We start from the raw sequence: 18,455 nt of genomic DNA, 5'->3' as shown, positions 1-18,455 counted from the left end.
ATTCTGCAGCTGCTTCACAGGTGGAAACCCTCCAGATGGAAGGGAGAGAACCCTTGGTGGTGACTGGGTATTTGATGGATCAGCTACAGAGGCTGCTTCCTGCAGGACAGAACTCTGGATTCTTTCTTATGCTGTCTCTGTAAAAGGGCAGAAGAAAGTGCTGTGTCCCGTTTCCCACCTAATGAGTTAATGAGAAACATGTTGACATGGCTACAAATTCAGCAATAGGGACTCCGGTCACATGCCAAGTGTGAGAGGATGCTGGGTACCACCCGCTCTCAATTGAGCAAGGGTTGGGCTGGGTAGCACTGTGAGGTCTCCTGAGGGCAGGAATGTCTCTAGGCTAGTAATGTTGCCAGCCTGGCTGCTCTGAAGAGTGCCGGGCAATGCCAGCCCCTTGCTACACCTGGTTGCTTCCCCCTGTGAAAGGGTTACACAATGCCTTGCCGTTTCTTTTCCTTTAAGGCATAGTCTCTTTCAAGAGTTCCTGCCTGAGCAGTGAACCACCAAGGCTGTCTCTTTAAACTACCATTAATTAAGTGCTCAGACTCATTAAGATAGAGTCACTTTCTCTTTATTGCAGGCGAAGAGGAAAAGGTCAATATTTCTACCACAAAGGGCCTTCCTCAAAAAGACATAAAACATTCAGTACAGCAGTGTGAATACAAATGAGAGAGGGACTTGTCTTGCAGACCTTACTCGAGCAAAAACTCCCATTGAAGTACTGTGTGGTTTGAGGTCTGGCAGGGTCAGGCCTACACAGGTATTTTGTCCCTCAAGGTGTTGTGCTCCTCTAATGCCTCCGGAAGTGTAATGCAACTTATGTAAGGTCAGGACAAGGAGGTACACCGGGTGAAATCCACCTGCCTCACACAAAGCTGGAGTAAATCTTCTTGATGGTGGGGGGCTATCTTGGGGCAGGGAGAACGGAGTACACTCCTTTTCCCAGTTTGCAGACATAGCCAGTTCTGCAACCCGTCCATAGTTAATAAAGGACTTCCGCTGCACATGACCACTGCTAAGGTTTGTGGCTGCTTAGATTAGTGTAATCATGGACCCACAGGCTATCTTAACATCTCCCTTGTGTACACATAGTCCAGCTGTGTCTCATTTAGGCAACGCCATGTGCAGTGTCGTTCTTACCTCTTGCCGAAGAGTCATCGGGTTTCCACCACCCTCTGTGACCCTGCTTGCGATAGGAGGATTTTGCTCAGACTGATCATGCAACAATCCACCAGCAAATATGACAAAAAGCGACCCCCTGTCTATAAACAAACTGTCTATAGTAGAGCACATCCCTGATTACCAGATGGGTTGATATTTACCCACTCTCCCATAAAGACTTTGCTAGTTTCAGAATATTTTCCCTTTTTTGTATGGCTCCCCCACAATCCAGGTATTGCAATCCAAATGTTCTGCTTCATCTCTCTCTAGAGAGATTCCATTCTGGTGGCAGGATACCTCAAGCTTCACTCTGCTAGCAGTTGGATGTAGATTTCAAACATCCCGAAGTTCAGGGGATGGTTAACTCTGGTATTTTAAAAATCATTATAAAGACAAGGATTCGCAGGTCTGATTTTTAAAATGGCTAGGTATGCAGCTACATGCAGAAATCCATACCTTATTTGCGTGTGAATTATTGCAACTGTGCACACAAATTGGATAACCTTGGACACCGTTCTGGCCTGTTGTGTGCCCTCAGCTGCCTGATTTGTGCATGTTTAAACGTCTGACCCTGTGTGAGGAGTTGAGATCTGGATTTTAGATATCAAACTAGCCCCAAATATGTGACTGCTCAGGTTGAGGGATTTGGTTTAAGCCCCTCTCTAATTAAATGGGATTTCAAAAGTCAGTGTCGTTGCTTTTATATTGGACGTATGATTATGGAGGAAACATGCAGATCAATGTACGTTTAAATATTTCATTGTGTGACATGACAGCCAACATGAATGCACAACTTGCTGGCACTGCTGTCTGACTGGTCAGCATTTAAATATCCAAACTGGCACTGAAATGGTGTTCGCTGTTCTCCTTTTGCTGTGTATATAAAGTTAGTGCCTTGGCAACACAGACTGATGTATCTGAGTGAAACACTTTAATTGGTAAGTGCTGGGAAATTATCTATGCTTAATGAAAAAGAAAACCTATTTATGTTTTTAATGTGCTGCTGAAGAAACTAGTTCCAAAGTAAATGTATTTTAAAAAGGATTAGGATTTGTTTGCATAATTACAGCAAGAGAACTGCTATGTATGTACAAAGTAATGACAGGGAAACAAACTTTTTCTCATTCTGTGTTACCCGTGTATCAGGTTGGTTTGCTCTTTAAGGCTATTTAAGCTTTCATAAACTCAGTGAGGTAGAAAGTCATTCATTACAGGATTAAGATGTGCATGTGTTTCTATAGAGAGTGTATGTGTATATATATGCGTCTGTTTTATTGACTATACTAAGAACATATGGTGGTTGTAAGAGCCAAATCACCCCTGTAATTATTACCCAAGTGCGGCCAGAAGTTGAGGACATGATTCAATAGGTGGCACTTGTCTCTCGGAGGCAGTGCTTCAGCATGAATGTAGAGGTGATGTCCTTTGAATGAGATGCAAAGGAGAGACCCTATAATACGTTTTTATAGAGAACATTCAAGGGACCAGTTCCTCAGCTGCTATAAATCAGCACAGTCAATGTAGCTACATCGAATTACACCAGCTGAGGATCTGGCCCAAGGTATTTTGGCCTGTGTCCTGGCCAAATTCCAGTTTGTGTAAAAACACTGTGCCAGAGCCTTGGCTGGTACAAATCAACATGGCTCCATTGACTCTGCTGTTATATCCGCTGAAGGTGGATCTTTTACACTATAAAATGTGCTACGGCTGAGATGGAGTCTGATTTACACCAGTTGTGGATCTGGCCTACAAACATTTCAGTTTCAAACATAGTTTCAGTTGGTTACAGCGAACTTGCTCCTTTCCTGTCCATCCTAAATCATTGTATATTATTGCCATGTAACTGCCATTTTTGACTGGGGAAATGGCTGTCCTTTGATGAAACGTACCCTAGGTTATGGTGGGCACTGCTTATGCTGTAGGTGAATTGCAAAGAAGTTTCCATTGCAATCTCCTGGGATGCTTTCCTAGTAATATTTTTCTGCAACATTCATATACTGGGATGAAAATGTTCATCTCCAGTCTCTGCTTGAAGGTGAAATTCCTTCCTTCAGCAAGAACACTGCAGTTAGATTCTTTAAACTGTGGCATGGATGTAATCTCACTTAGGATTGGTACTCAGCACTAGTACTAACATTTCCTGGCTGAGATGCTGAAAGCTGCCTAAGGGATTTGGATGTTCAGTTTAAATGAATGGGAATTGGGCGTTCAGATCCCTTATGCAGCTTTGAACATCTCAGCTCTGACGCCTTGTGATTTTGCACTCTATTAAATTCTCCAGGTTGAACATTGCTAGGTAAATGCAAAGGATTATTATTTGGCTAGGACATCTGCATTCTGCCTATGCTAACTCTCCCCCTTAATGAAGAAGACCCTGTTCTTTGTTTAGTTTCTGGTGTAGCGACAAAATTAAGGCTGCAATCCATCAGCCATGAACTTGGCTTCTCTGAGCATTCATCATTCTGAGATGCAGAAGGTTTTAATCCTACTGCTCTTTCAAAGGCAGCTGATTGCTCTCTGAAAAGAAAGAAAAGAAAAAGTATTATAATGATTCTTCTGCTTGTTTTTCGTGTGCAGGGAGAAGATGCCATTCCACCATGTAACGGCTGGCTTGTTATACAAGGGGAACTACCTGAATCGATCGCTCTCTGCTGGCAGTGACAGTGAACAGCTAGCCAATATCTCTGTGGAGGAATTGGATGGTAAGGAACCTTGTTTGAGGTGGGGAGGGGGTAATTAGACAGTAGGGGAAGGCAGTCGGTGAGCCTGCATTCATTTTATTAGTTGCGTAATCTTAAAATAACTTGAACGCCATTCTGAGTGTGAAGTAGAGAATAAAAGGTTTGTTTTAAGTGGCACAGCTCACCAGATCTAAAATGAGGGGAAGGCCATAGTCTGAAGTTATATTCAGATCTCAGGTCTGCTTTTAGCTTCAGTCTCTGTCCTTTCACTTTCAAATAAGGCAAGAGCTTTTAAAAAAACAAGCATGTTCTGAATGGGCCAAATTTTGCAGGAGAAAGTTAGACTAACATTTTGGATAAAGATGCCTTGCTCTTTACACAGGAAAATGCCTTGTTCTTTACGCAGGGCCAGGATCTGTGTTCCTAGATGTATCATCACATTTGCTATATGGCCATTAAGCAAGAAGTTTTCTGTCTAGCTATATCTATTTATCTAGATAGATATGTGGAAGCTGAATGTGGCTCTGGGGCTGGAAAAGTGCTTTGCGATTGACTTCTCCAGGTCAATGATTGAGGGCATAAGCCAGCCTTTAATTGACGAGGGTTAGAAACTTTCCTTGTGGGTGGATTATCCCATAACTTCCTACTGTGGAGTTTCTTGCACTTTCTTCTGCAGCATCTGGTATTGGTCACTGTCAGAGACAAGACATTGGGCTAGATGGACCTGGGGTCTGATTCCTCTGTTTTTGCCCAGATAATTTCTAATCACAAGTGCTTACTGTTTGACGGCTGTTCTGTGAGCAACGTGGAAGACGTTGAAGCTCGTGGTCTACTTCCCAGTGGACCTTTTGTACAAGCTCTGCAGAGAGCTTAATGATTCAACGAGCATGGAAATGGAGCTAGATAGAAACCGTCCCTCTAGAACAAGGTTTACACGTATTGGTGGGGCAACATGCAAGCAAGCCAAGTTTTATATGTTCTGAGGATAAATCAGATCTCACAAGCTTGACAGGTCTATTTTATCTCTACTCTCTGTAAGTCAATTTTGCAAGCTGAACGTTAATTTAAGCTAAGAAGAAAAAAAGTATGTTCTCCAAATATATTTATTCAAATGATTTTTTCCCCCAGTGGGAATTTACTATACTTATTAAAGGTAAGAAATATACAGTACCTAGTATAAAACACTTTAAACACAGTTTAACTAAAAATGTCACTTAAGGTATATCACTTAAGGGAAGTGTGCAGATTTTATAACCACCCTCTGTGTTCCTTGTAAGGTGCTGTGGAAGTTTGGATGAGAGTTTGGGTTTGGTTGATAATATCGCTGAGCTGGCTTGCCCATTGTGGGCTGCAATAAGGGAGAACAATGTGGTTAGGCAAAGTTTAGATGCTCTCATAGTTGATGATCAAATAGGTTAGCACAATGCAGACAAGATGGCAGTGGATTAAGTCTTGCTCAAATGTCGCTCTGGAAGACTTCGCTGCTACACACTAACCAGGGTGTTCCCATTTTAACTTCCTCTATAGCTCACAGACCCCTTACCTCCTAGTGACTGAGGAAGGAATTGCAACTTATTTATTTAGAAGATTTGCATTTAGCAGCAAGCAACCAAACAGAAAAGCCAGGTCTCTGCTCTGAAGTGTTTACATATCCGTGTCAGACACGAAGGCAAGCTCTCTGTCAGTGCAGCGTGGCCTCTTTGTGTTATTGAACTGGAGTAATCTTGCAGTGAAGCTGATTTAACTGGCCCAGAGAGCTAGGGAAGGGGAGACACCAGTAATCCTGTAGTGGCAGAAGGACTTTTGTGCCATTCACCCTCCCTGCCGCTAGCACTGCAGGGAAAAGGGGGCCTGGCTGGAGGAAGGGAGGGTGGCCAGAATACTGCTGAGAGGTGCTGATTCTCAGATGTATTTTCACTCCTCTCAGGCTGTTTGCAGATGGCCTTCAAGCTGCTCTAACATAGCACAGGGAGACCAGCCCTGCACAGAACAGTGACAGACCAGAGATTTAGGCCCCCTTAACCACCCCTACCCTACTTTGCAATTTGGTCACCCCCCAATCAGGTAAAATTCATGCATGTTGTCGACTGCATTCTGATTTCACAGGCTATTGGTCATCACAAAATTCAGCCCAGGGAGTGAAGGTGCCTGGCCTAAACAGAGTCAGTCTGAATATGAATCACTGAGTGTCATTACTGGTAATTAATGTGAAATGTCATGAATAAGTGCTGAGTAGCTGGCTTATAAAACCAGTGGCAGTCGATGTGAATGTTAATCCCATGTCAGCTCAATGTGGTTTGTGGCTTATTGTAATTGTGCCGTTGCACTGGAGAGCAGCTTATTTCATTCATCTCTGTTCACAAAGGATATCCCACTCATTCTTCAAAATACAGGAGTCTGAGCTCTTTTGCTAATCACCCGTTTCTTCTTTGGCTGTTAGACACAGACTTCTCGTTAGAATTTACTTATAAATTTTTGGAGCATTTTGCTTTACAAACACTTATTTTCAAAGGCTTTGTAACTTTGCCATGAAGATATGCCCCAGTTTTTAGCTTAGCAGAAAAGATCTCAACCCGGGGGCATTTTTTTTTCCTTACACACAAAATTGGGGCTAAATTGATTCAGTTCCTCTTAAGCCATATTAGCACAGAAGGATTTCGTAGGTGGAAATGCTTTCCTGTGCACTGTGTACTAAAATATAGCTTAGTCATTTTAAAAAAAAAAGGATGGGATCTCTTTTGGCCATTTGTTATTTTTTACCAGCAGTAAGTATTATTTTATTATTTATTCGTGTTATTGTAGCACCTAACAGCCCCAGCCAGAGACCAGGACCCCACTGTGCTAGGTACTATACAAACCTAGAACAAAAAGACCATCTCTTCCCCAAAGAGTTTACAGTCTCGGTAGCAGTTATTAAGACGTTTTAGCTTTGGGCGTTGGTGAGGGCATATGGGAGTTATACTGATGTACTAACGGCCGCATCACAACCTTTGTAACATAGTAACAAATTTGAAATTAATAATACAGGCTGGGATTTTCAAAAGGAGCCTATGGGAGTTAGGCACCGAACTCCCATTGACTTTCAATGGGATTTGGTTGCCTAAACCCCCTCCGGTGCCTTCAAAATACCAGCCGCAATATGCTAAATCCTTAAAGGATTGAACCTTCTTGCACAAAAGTTAATGGGAATTTTGGGTGGGACTTCTTGCAAGATTGAGGCCCAGATAGCCATCTGATCTGTTAGGCTTCTCTGGCATCATGGTAGCATCTAGAGTGTTTGGCTCAATCCCATTCACTTCTGAAATGGATTTTTAAAAGTGCAAGTGATCAGTTACTACGGTGATAAGTGCAGTATAAGAGCCCAAGTAAAACCAAATAGATTAGAATGTTATTTTTGTTGAGGGGTAATGTAATTAATTCATACTTGCATTGTTGTTATGGGGTCCACGGGGTCATACAGTACTGTATGGTATGAACATCAGACAATTTAAATTGTTCAAAGTTACACACATTTTTAATAAGGGGTAAATGTGTGCAGAGATTCTGGGTTGTAGGGTGAATAAGCACATCTTCGAGTAGTCTGTTCACATGCCCAGGCAATTCTTCCACCTCTTTTCTGGCTAGTCATTCTCTTCCCATGAGAACTTCTCAGTCTTTTGTCAGCCATCTGTCTATTTTAAATGCATCCTCTTTTTCCCATTCTGCTGTAAATACTACTGTGGCAGCAAAGAAAATAGGCTGAAGCAATAGTTCGTTACTCTTTTGATTCTCTGTCCATTCCTCATAGTGTCATTTGCTATTTGTGGTCCCCATAGTAGCATGAGGGTTTTGAGAAACTCTTAGGATTGCAAAGGAAATTAACTTATAGAAAGCTACATTAGGTGTTGCCAAAATTTGTAACACAAAGTAAATGACAAAGTTGAAACTGACATGCCATCCATAACCTGTCTCTTGGGGATTATAAAGTAGGAGCTGGCCTCTGGTGAATGTTATGTGTCATATAGTCAGCAATAGCTAGGCATGAGAGCATAAATTAGGGCTAGAGCAACTGCTTTATCTATGAATTTCCTGGCTATTGTTGATTCATTTCAGAATTTTAGCACTATTTGCACATATTTCCTTTTAGAATCGGCTGCTGCCTTAACATTACAAATTGCTAAGATTATATATATACATTTTAATAAAAAATCAGGGGATGGAATCATCATTGCAAGTTTGAGTCATCCACCCACACAGGCACTATCTAAAGGGTATCGTTAGAAGGCAAAATGTTCCCATTGTAAGAGTCTGACAAATATCACCTGAAGGGAAAATATATGCATTTTAGGTAAACTTTGTAAAAGTCTGTGTGTGTGTGTGGGTGTATCTCACGCACACCTCTCTCTCACGCACACCTCTCTCTCTCTCTCTCTCTCTCTCTCTCTCACACACACACACACACACACACACACACACACACACACACACACACACACACACACACACACACACACACACACACACACACACACCCAAGTCACAGTACAGTCAATCGGCATTGGACCTGGACCCTCCATGTCACTATAAAGCACAGGAACATATGATTGGATAGGACCTGCTGGCTCATCAAGTCCAGTCCCCTGCTGTCACTGGCAACTACCCCACAGAATCCCTCTCATACATTTATCAAGCTCCATCTTGAAATCAGTTAGGTTTCTTGCCCACACTGCTGCCATTGGGAGGCTGCTCCAGAGCCTCACCCCTCTGTTGGCTGGAAACCTTTTTCTGATTTTCAGCCTCAGTTTATTCATCCCCATTTTATACCCATTTGTTCTTGTGCCGACATTGTCCTTCAGCTTAAATAGCTCTTTACCCTCCCTGAGATTTACTCCCTGATGTATTTAAAGCATCTTGAAGTAATAAGGTATTTCATCCACAGATTTAGATCCTATGGCCTCCGCCATAAAACCTTAGCTGTGCCTGTAAGACCTTCTGTGGACTGGGGATGTGCCCTGATTGTAGACAACAGCCTGGCTGAAGTGGTGCAAGCTCTAGCGTAGTGAAGCCGAGGGACGCTCCATCAGTACAAATCATGGCTTTGCCTGTCCAAGCTAGGCCTGCAGTAGTGGAGCTATTGAAAAGGCTGTAACTGGGGCAAGTCCCCAGTCTAGACAAGCTTTGTTCAAGTGGCCTTCAAATGAAGTTCTCTAGGACTTTCCCTGAATCAGAGCTCTTCCTCAAGGATTATTTTGTTTGAGTTGAAGACAAACATGTTCACATGTCTGCATGCACTATAGCACCTCCATTACCAGGCTTCCACCTGTTTCATTGCCAACTCTCTGCCATTATGGAGTGGGAGCAGTACCTGCAGAAGCGATTTTAACCAGGTCACTTGTATGCTGGGCTGCTGCATGAGATACAACAGTGAGTGGCTTTAGAGTATAATTGGAAAACAGCTCATGCAAAAATGAAAGGGCCTGGTTAAATGATGTCCATATGGACTTCAGAATTAGATGTTGGCTGCCATATGCCAATAATCCAGGCAATGAAAAATTGGATGAGGATATATTGAGGCAATAGTTGCAGCAGGACAATAAGGCATTAGGATGATGGAGATTATACCACTAAATAGGCTCTCTTGGGACGCAGGAACAAAAACTGTGGACCCCAATTCTCAAACTAAGGCACCTAAACTTTAGACACGCATGTCTACAAATTTTGTCCATGGCTGTTAAAATGAAGGCAGAGGTCATGATTGCTGACTGGATAATGGGTAGCCTCAAGAAGGTCAGTTTTTAATGCATTTCAGATATATTCTATGCCCTGCAATGCACTAAGGCACTGATTCTGCAAAGCTCTGAAGCATGATCTTAACCATAATCCCATCCCTATTCAGCAAAGCACATAAACAGGCACTCAAGTCCCATTGAACTGCTTAAGCCTTTTTCTGCATTGGGACCTGATTTGCTATTGGCTACCAAGAGGACTTGATAAAAAGGCTGTTGCCTCTCAGAGATGGGGAACCACAATATTAGTTCCCAGAAGTTCCTCCCTGAAAATGATTCTTTTAGCATGTGCCTGTTCTGTGGCTCCTTTGGATTTGTGGCTATTTTGTTCACCCTGCTGAGTTCTGGTGGCTCGAGGAGTAGTTAGGTTCTTGCTAGTCTTAAAATCAAGTTGATTGCACAGTATATTTGCAGATGAGACTTATTGTTGCAGAGTGAGCTGCTTTAGTATCCCCGGAGAGCGTGAAACTTAAGTACTTTGGAGAAGAAATGCACCAGCACTCAGAGGGAGGAAAATCCAAAGGGGCTATGTCCTGTTAGATGCTTGTTTGACACATGGAGCAACACTGAGTGAGTCTGCCTTTCTTAGCTTTTTGGCCATGGAAAAAACCACCCAGAGGAGGAGAGGGATAAAAGGGAAAGATAAGGTGCATTTGGGGGTTCAAGGACCTCTTCTGAAATGGCCGAGCATGACCCAGAAGGAACTAAGCTGAAATGCTAGCCAGGCTTATGTTGCATTAAAGGCTCGTGCTCAGATTAGCAGCTGTGGTGCACAGCATTGAGGGCGATAGCAGCAGAGGTTTCTCAAAAGCCCGTATTTCAGTGTGAGCTCTGGGAGCAGCCTGTTAATTACGTGGATGAAATTGTATAACGCTCGGAATGCTTGTAAAAGAGAGGTTTATCCATGGATTCCCCATCATGAATGATCTGGGCTGAAAATGGAATAATTTACGTTTTAAATTGTGTTTAAATACTGTTTCATCTTTGTGGATATAAAGCCACAGTGTCATGATGCAGATACTCCCCTGGCTGGACCTTGGGTATCTTTGATGCCTCTGGGGCTTTTCTTTCCAGTTTCCCAAATATAAATATATTTTAATTACAGTGTGCATTTCTTCAGTGCCCAGTTGCTTCAGGTTTGAAACAGTTTCCATTTAAAAATCATAAATACCAGCACGGTAATGATAACTTCTGTATAATATGGATTCTTTTATTATGAGATGCACATTTGCTCCTGAAAAAAGCCCATAGAACGAATACCCACAGGAAGAACATACATGCACACAGAGAGATTGTGGCTACCCATTCTGGCCTGTGTTTTTATCTACTGTGGGCTTAGGTGAGAGCGTGTTCATTTAAATCGGACAAAGGGAGGACACAGCAGTGCTCTGCATGTATAATTATCCCAATCTATTTTATCTTCTATAAAATTAATATGGAGTCTATAGATTCCAGTGTTGTTTGGGTTTGCTTTGATGTTTATATACTGGCTCAAAGACATCGGGCCTAATTCTCCATTGAGCCGCACCTTGTGTAACCATTTAGAAAGTGGGAAAGTAAGTGGTAAAATCTACTGTTCTGATCTGATAGCATCTTACACCCACTTTGCACAGAGCTGTAATGAAATCCAGGTGCTGCAGACAGACAGACACAATTACTAGACAAATCTCTCTCTCACACACACAGTCACAGGGACTGTAATTCAGTTCCAGAAACACAGGCGTCTAGCACTTGAGCTACAGGAGCTTTTGTTAACAGGAGTAACAGGTCCCAACCCCTAACAGGCACCGACAATCACTCGGACACACGAAGCCGGTATGACGCAAGAGTGACTCTTGGGGTTCGAAGGAAGTTGGGCTCTGTAGGGAGCCAAGCTCGTATCTTCTAAGCTGTGGATGCTGTGATGTCTCAGGGAATGCTGTGGCTAGAAGGCCAGTGCTGTGCTCTATGAGGCACTAAGGACCCTCAGCAGGCAGGTGGTAAAAAGCTACAGCATGGAAATTGTGGAGCGGCACAAAGCAGCTCAGGTTTCCATTCCCAGATGTTTTACTGCCTGGGCCCTGGCTGGCGGTTCTATATTTGCCCAACGTGGCAGGTTGCTAAAGTATTGGGGGGATCCTCATAGCGTTTGTGTGTGTGCTGGGGAAAGGGGTCGCAGATGCCTTGCGTTAAAGGGGGAAGTGCTTGCTCCTTTTCCCAGATGCCAGAATCCTTTACTGTAAAGCTCAGTCACCTTGGCTTACTGCCCCAGCAGTCTATTATAAAGGAAAAATCCAGGGTAACACATCGCAGCCGTCTCTGAGGGGAGAGCTCTGACAGAGAGAATTAATAAACTGACGATCAGCTGCCAACAGATGACAATTGCTAGGGACATCATCTGGAAGACAATTAAAGAAGTTACGTTTGAGCTCTAGCTACATCACCGTAGCTATTGGTATTGGCTGGTCAGTGGGCAAGTCCTCTGAGTGTCACTGGGGTTAGTTATCCTCCGCAGTGAATCTGAACGAGGATGGTGTACGAAAGGGGCCAGTCTACTGGAGATAGCAAGGAAGGAACCGATACAGGGTGGACATTGTTAACCCTCTGTGTACAAGACCATTTTTAGAAAAGCCCTGCCGTTTGCACGAAGCCACTTTTACCTCACTCCTCATTACTTTGTTTATTTAATCTCTTGCCTCGTAGCATGGAGACAGGTGTGCGTGTCTCCTACTGGAAACGCATCGTCGTTACGTTATCCCTCATGTGATCTGAATTGTGGGCGAATAGTCCTCTGAATTTTTGTAAATAAACCCAGTTCATTTTTAAGACTGCCTTTCTTTGGAGCAGTATTATAACTCGCTCACTGCATGGGCCAAGGACCTGTGTGCAGAGCTGCTGCCTGGCAAACTCAGATCAAGCTCTAAACATGCTTAAAAGTCCCTCAAATCGGACAATGACACCTTGATACCACTTTAATATGGACCTTTTAAATGCATATTTCTAATCTAGACCCTTCGTTTTCCAGAATCCATCCAGTTCCTTGTCCTAAATCCATGGTTCACCTCACAGCTGCTCTGCGGGGAGCATGATTCTCAGTGCATGTTGCTCTAAGTACTCAGTGGGCCTGATCCTTAGTTAAAAGCAAAGCCCCTTTGCAGCAGTCTGGAGAACACCCTCTGCACAGACAGCCTCTCAGAAGCTGTGGAGCTCACAAAAGGGAGAGGGGATAGGGAGAGTGCCCTGTTCTGTGGCTATTCTCTGCTTCCCAGGCAGACCCCTGAATAGGCGGAGTCAAAGGTGGCTTTAAGCTAGCTTTGCCTCCCTCCTGCTGTTCCTCTCCCAGGCACAGAAGCAAGAGAATGGAGGATTGGGGCCCTTGTGTTTAGTCAGCATCAGGTGCCTACATCCAGAGGCTCAGACGAAGGTGAACATTTTCTAGCATCCCTCCTGGACCTTTCAGACGCTGCGTAAATTCATTAGTGGTCAGTACTGGTTGCTGTTGGTTGAAGCGCCTCTCCTTGCCACACAGGAGACTGTGGGGTTTGATTCTGTTTCTGCTGTTTGCTCCCTGGGCTGATAGGGCCTGGGGTGGGGAGTGCTGCAGGGAAACAGATTTCAGATTGAATGCCCCCGGAGATGGTTAGAGGGAACAGCCTCTGAATATCCCAAAGGAGATTTTTTTTCCTTCTTACAGAATACACCCTACCGTTGACCTTTTCAAAACTTCCCTCTTTGATCCTTCTTTATCCCTCTCTGACCACTCTTGGTGGGCTGCTGGCTCTGTTCCTGCCAAGATAGCCCCATTGAAGCCAACTACTTGCACGAGAGGCTGTCTCCTTCCTGAGCTGCAGATTCAAGGGAGGAGGAACGGCAGCCTGGTGGGAGCAGCAGGAAGCCTGCAGAACTGTGTATTCAGACCAGCTGACTGAAGATTCCCATTTGCACTTGGTATCTTAGAAACAGGGGCCATTGTGTTGCTAAGTTGCCTACCTCTCTGTGCCTCGCCTTCCCCATTTGTGGCTGAATAAATCTGCATTAATACTCATCTCATTCAGGATTCGTTAATTTAGGGGGGATTCTCCTCTCACTCATGCCAGTTCAAACTGGGAATAACTCCACTGATGTCAACGATGCTAGACTCGTGTCACGCCCATGAAATGTGTCCGAGAAGACGCAGGCCCCAATATACGATGTAAGTGCTTAGTCAAATAGCCTGTTCTATTTTCTGTTCTATGCCGTATCGGTTCTCATACCAACTGTCCTCTATCTCATCGCTTAGGGCTTTCATATCTCAACCAAAGTCCTGGGGCTGCTGCAGAGTGGACTTCAGAGAGGTTCAGAAAAGATGCATTTAACAAAGAGGCAAAAGGAGGATGAATATTACTAGAGTGCCCTGATGAATCTAAGCCAGAGCTAAAGTAGAGCAAACGGGACCTTAATGTTGCATGATTCTGGGGCAGAATGAGCTTGCATGAATTTATAAAATGCGGGAAAAGGTTCTACAGGCTCAGCTGTGGTTAGGATGCATATTTCATGTTGCATGGGGAAATGACTTCTGTTCAGTTAGCTGTACCCAGTCAAGGGCACCTCTGCGGTACTTCTGTTCTAGCAGGGTTCCTGCTCAGAATAGCATGCACTGTAGTGTGTCAATTAGCCAGCGCACTTTGCCTGTTTCCCCTTCAATTAGCATTATTTTACATAATTAATACTTGAAAAAGTAAACGATGCGAACGCTGAGAACCAGCTCTGTCTCAGTCTGTTTGCTGGGTTGTCTCTTGTCAGGTGCCCCTTAGAGTTACAGTGGTCAATGTTTTAGCCATCATGAGGTACCTCACTGTGTTTTTCAGCATGTCAGATTTAATCAAGTTGTAGCAAAACCTAAGTCAACTTCCTCAAGTCCAGAAGAGTCACCCTGCCAAACGTAGCGACGCCTACGATTAGACATCTGTTCGCCACAACGTTTAAGTGCATTTCATAAAGCCAGTCTAAAGAATAGATTAATAATGAGATCTGGCAGCTACAGAGCAACAGACCGGGAGCCAGGACTTCTGGGTTCTAGTTCTGCACTGAGACTTTGTGAAAGTCATTAATCGCTATGTGCCTCAGTTTACCACATGGGAGCAATGTTTGTAAGAAGGGCAGAATAATATTTTTATCCCCATCTGGGTGGTAGAAGATTTCCCAGAGGTAGTATTCTGAGGAAAGCCCCGTTTCGGCAAAGTGCTTAACTTTAACGTGTTTTTAGTGGACAGGCTTAAGTCCTTTGCTGAAATGGGTCTAAATGAATGGCATTGAGCGAACCTCTGCTTTGCATTTATCCCATGAATGGAGGAGATGGGGAATCTCCAGAAATCCAGGGAAAGCTTTGCCTGTATCTTCTACATGTGATCCTTTTTAAAGACCTTATTTTTTTTTTTTTTTTTTTTTTTTTTTTAAGAAAAATAAGATAAAATGTTAATGTTAATGGCTTGAGTTTGACTTTCAGGGCATCTGTTATGTGGTATCATAAAGCATCTTCAAACCTGCTGCGTTATTGGTTAGAAGCCATCGCAGGCAACTGCTGTCCAGAAGTCTGTAATGACACGTTTTGATTATGTTCCCCACCCCCACCCCCCCGCACTCTCCCCACACATGATAAAGTACATTTGTCTTCCTGAGGGGGCAAGGCTGTGACTCACGTCTCATGACTAGGAGAGCTACGAGTCACTTAGCAAGGCATAGATCCAGAGGAGAGAAGCTAAATATGCTGTGCTCAGAAGAGTAAAACTAATAGACTGCATTGCATCTTGATACGGTTCTGACCCACCTTTCCATTCTCACTGCAATTACAAGGCTGTGGGAAGCATGAGACCAGCTGTTGTAAAAGCTCCGTATCCAAGTTTACCTAGCCAGGTCATGTCATTGAGAGCAATGCTTAATTGAAGGCAAAGAAGGGGAAATAGAAAAACATACGGTAGCTCATCCCAAAATGAAATGAGAATAGATGCAAATGGCCAGAGATAGGATGCTGGGAACATCTCTGTATTGTCTTTTTTCACTGAGTGAATGCACAGTAATATACAGTGCAACCCACACGGGGCACCCAGCTCCTGTCCTGCACAGCCACTGAAACACACTCCTTCCTGGTAATTTTGTCAGATTATTTGCAAAACATTCAGAAAGGGGGAAGAGGAGAGGGGTGGAAAATTGGTGTCAGGTAAGATAGGAAGTGAGTGGGGATCTGCAGGGTAGTGGCTGAGGGAGTTTTAAAGCCAGGGAAGAAAGAATAGTGGGGAAGTGGAGAATCACGTGTGAGAGGGAAGCAGGATTCTCTGTGGTGGAGTGGCCAAAATTCTTGGGGGCAGATTAGTTGGAAGAGCAAAGCAGGAACAGAGTAGCGGTGGTGGAGGGGTGATATTAGAGTCAGAGCAGGGAATATTGGGGAAGAGATTTGGGAGCCAGGGCAAGCTGGACAGACTGTTCTGGAAGGCACAGGCAAGGAAGCAGGTGGTTGATAGCTGGCTTGGTGTGGTGTCTGACCACTCAGGTTCCATCCTAGAAGTCCTCTTGAGCAAGATGAGCTGGCAGCCAGGACTATGGGCAGCAGTTGTCGGATTGCTGCTGCATCCAACTGTCAGACAGATGGTGGGGCAGAAACCCAGCCGGTAAGAAGCTTTTCCTGGCCTTGGCCGGCTTTTGAAACATCAAAGGGTATTAAATTGAAACTTTGAATTCAAAGTTTGCTTCTGCATGCCCATGAGTACCAAAGAGGTGCAAGTAATCCCTATGGTTAATATATCACTGGGTGGGTATATGGCTCTCTCCATGTGACAATTTCAAGTACTTGACAAACATTAATCATCCAAACAGAAGAGCAGACCTGTTTGCCAGGCAAGTAGCCTCGTCATCATTTCACAGAGAGGGACACAGAGAGTTTGAGCACCTTGCCTAGTCACACAGCACAGGAGAGGCAGAGTTGGGACTAGAACCCAGAACTTTGTTTGGTTATAACAGGTTTTACTGTGCATGCCTGGGTTAAGGTATTTGTCATCTGGACTAGCCCAGTGGTGGAACAGTGTTGTGGGGCAGTGGGTTAACCACTCGTTTCACTTCAAAGGTGGCACAGGGTCAGTGGGAGAAGCAATTTCTGTGTGTATATATGTGTATACATATGAATTCTCCAGTCAGCGCTATTGATGTCAGAGGGAGTCTAGAAGTGGAACAGGTGCAAGGTCCGCAGTAGAGGTCTGTAGTGCCGATCAAAAGGCGAATCGTCTCGGTAGTATGTAAAGTGCTTTGTGATCATTTGCCATTTGTAATGCTATTACATTGTAGGATGAGTGGGCCAAATTCACTGAAGTTAGTGGGATGACACCATGAATTTGGCCCAGGGCTATTAGCAAAATCTGCCTTGGAGTGAAATTTAAATGAATTAGAAATTACATTTCTTTTTGCATTCAAAGGTCAGGTTAAAGCACATGTCTGTGGTGCATATAGGTGTTGCTGTTACGCAGTCTTCCAAGTTCTTTTTCTGAGTATGTGAGCAAATGTTCAGTTTTGGTAAGACAAGTGGTGTGCAGAATTCAGTAGGGGGGAGTGTGACATTCCGTCCCATATTCTTCATAGCGATATTAGTATGATATAATTATAACTATGATGTATTTTATGCAAGATAAGGCATGTGAGGTGTCATTGGAAAGGTTATGGTTTGCTGAATATGATTATCCTATTTGTATGCATGTATACTTTTTGTATCTGAAGTTATGAGTATTGACTATATCTATTTCACATGTAGCTATTCCTGGGCAACGCCTACTAGGAAAATGCTCTCAGTCTAGATGGCTGGCTGGGAAGGGCCCATTCAGGTTAATGAGCCATTAGGAAGAAATAATAGGCCTTAGGAGAAGCTTATCTCCCGCCTGGTGAGCCTTCCTGTGAACGCTCCAAACAGCCCGTGGGGGATGGCTGCTGTGCCTTTACAGGGACATGTGACCATGTCACCTGGTGCTGGACTCCACCTTGAGATATTAGTATTTTTCAGCTGACTGGCATGCAAACCAAGCTGTGAAACAAAGGATTCCTGCCATATGCAAAAGCTATATAAGACAAGGGAGTGACATCATCTGGGTTCTTCACTGACTCCCCACCCAAGAGGGCTCCTGGAAACACTTGAGGAAAAAAGACTGAACTGGGGGAAGTGCTGGACCCAGGCTAAAGGGATTTTTAGCTTGTGACTGGAATACCTGGGCATTCCAAGCTGTAAGCAAGTGCAGCTTGCCCCTTAAGAATCTGCAGCCTGCTTCTATCATCACTTAGGGTGAGAATCTGCTATTCATATCCAATCTATTTCGTATATTAAGCTTACTTTGCGTTTTTGTTTATTTATTAGGTAATCTGCTTTGATCTGTTTACTATCCCTTATAATCACTTAAAATCTATTTTTTGTAATTAATAAACTTGCTTTTACTTTATCTAAAACCAGTATGTGGGAATCATAATTCGGGGGAGAAAGCTGTTGCATATTCCTCTCCACATTGAGGGAGGGGGCGAATTTTATGAGCTTATGCTGTACAGTTCCCTGTGCAGCGCAAGGCGGTATCATTTTGGGTTTATACTCCAGAGGGGTATAGGAGCTGGGAGGTGCCCTAGCTGAGGCCTTCCCATGCAGGGGCTGGTTAAAGAGCCTGCCTGCATGTAACTGCAGCTGGGTGTGTTCCTAACTGTATGTACGCTGGTGAAGGTGCAGGCTAGAGAAGGCTTTGCAGCTTGTCACAGCAGTACAGTGTAAAAGGGAACCCAGGCTGGTGGGTCAGGGGGGCTCAGTGGCTAGGGTTACCATACGTCCGGTTTTTCCCGGACATGTCCGGCTTTTTGGTAATCAAACCCC

The 18,455-nt window shown here is 44.0% G+C and overlaps 1 protein-coding gene across 2 annotated transcripts in view; it reads left to right on the top strand.

Moving 5' to 3' along the window:
- Positions 1 to 2,023: 2,023 nt before the first annotated feature.
- The window catches only part of CALN1 (calneuron 1), a 149,133-nt gene continuing 132,701 nt past the window's right edge, over positions 2,024 to 18,455 (top strand). Inside the window, exons 1-2 of one of the 2 annotated variants that reach the window (XM_026656550.2) lie at positions 2,024 to 2,102; positions 3,742 to 3,866. In XM_026656550.2, the coding sequence (XP_026512335.1) occupies positions 3,749 to 3,866 (118 nt within the window). In that variant the 5' untranslated portion in view covers positions 2,024 to 2,102; positions 3,742 to 3,748. Of the gene's footprint in view, positions 2,103 to 3,741; positions 3,867 to 18,455 lie in introns of those variants that run through there. The other variant, XM_024205002.2, reaches the window with a different exon arrangement.

The sequence above is a fragment of the Terrapene carolina genome, unplaced genomic scaffold, assembly GCF_002925995.2.
Source record: "Terrapene carolina triunguis isolate 2854851 unplaced genomic scaffold, T_m_triunguis-2.0 Scaffold231, whole genome shotgun sequence".
Lineage (NCBI taxonomy): Eukaryota > Metazoa > Chordata > Testudines > Emydidae > Terrapene > Terrapene triunguis.
The sequence above is the reverse complement of the archived record's forward strand: the minus strand, read 5'-3'. Positions and strand labels throughout refer to the sequence as shown.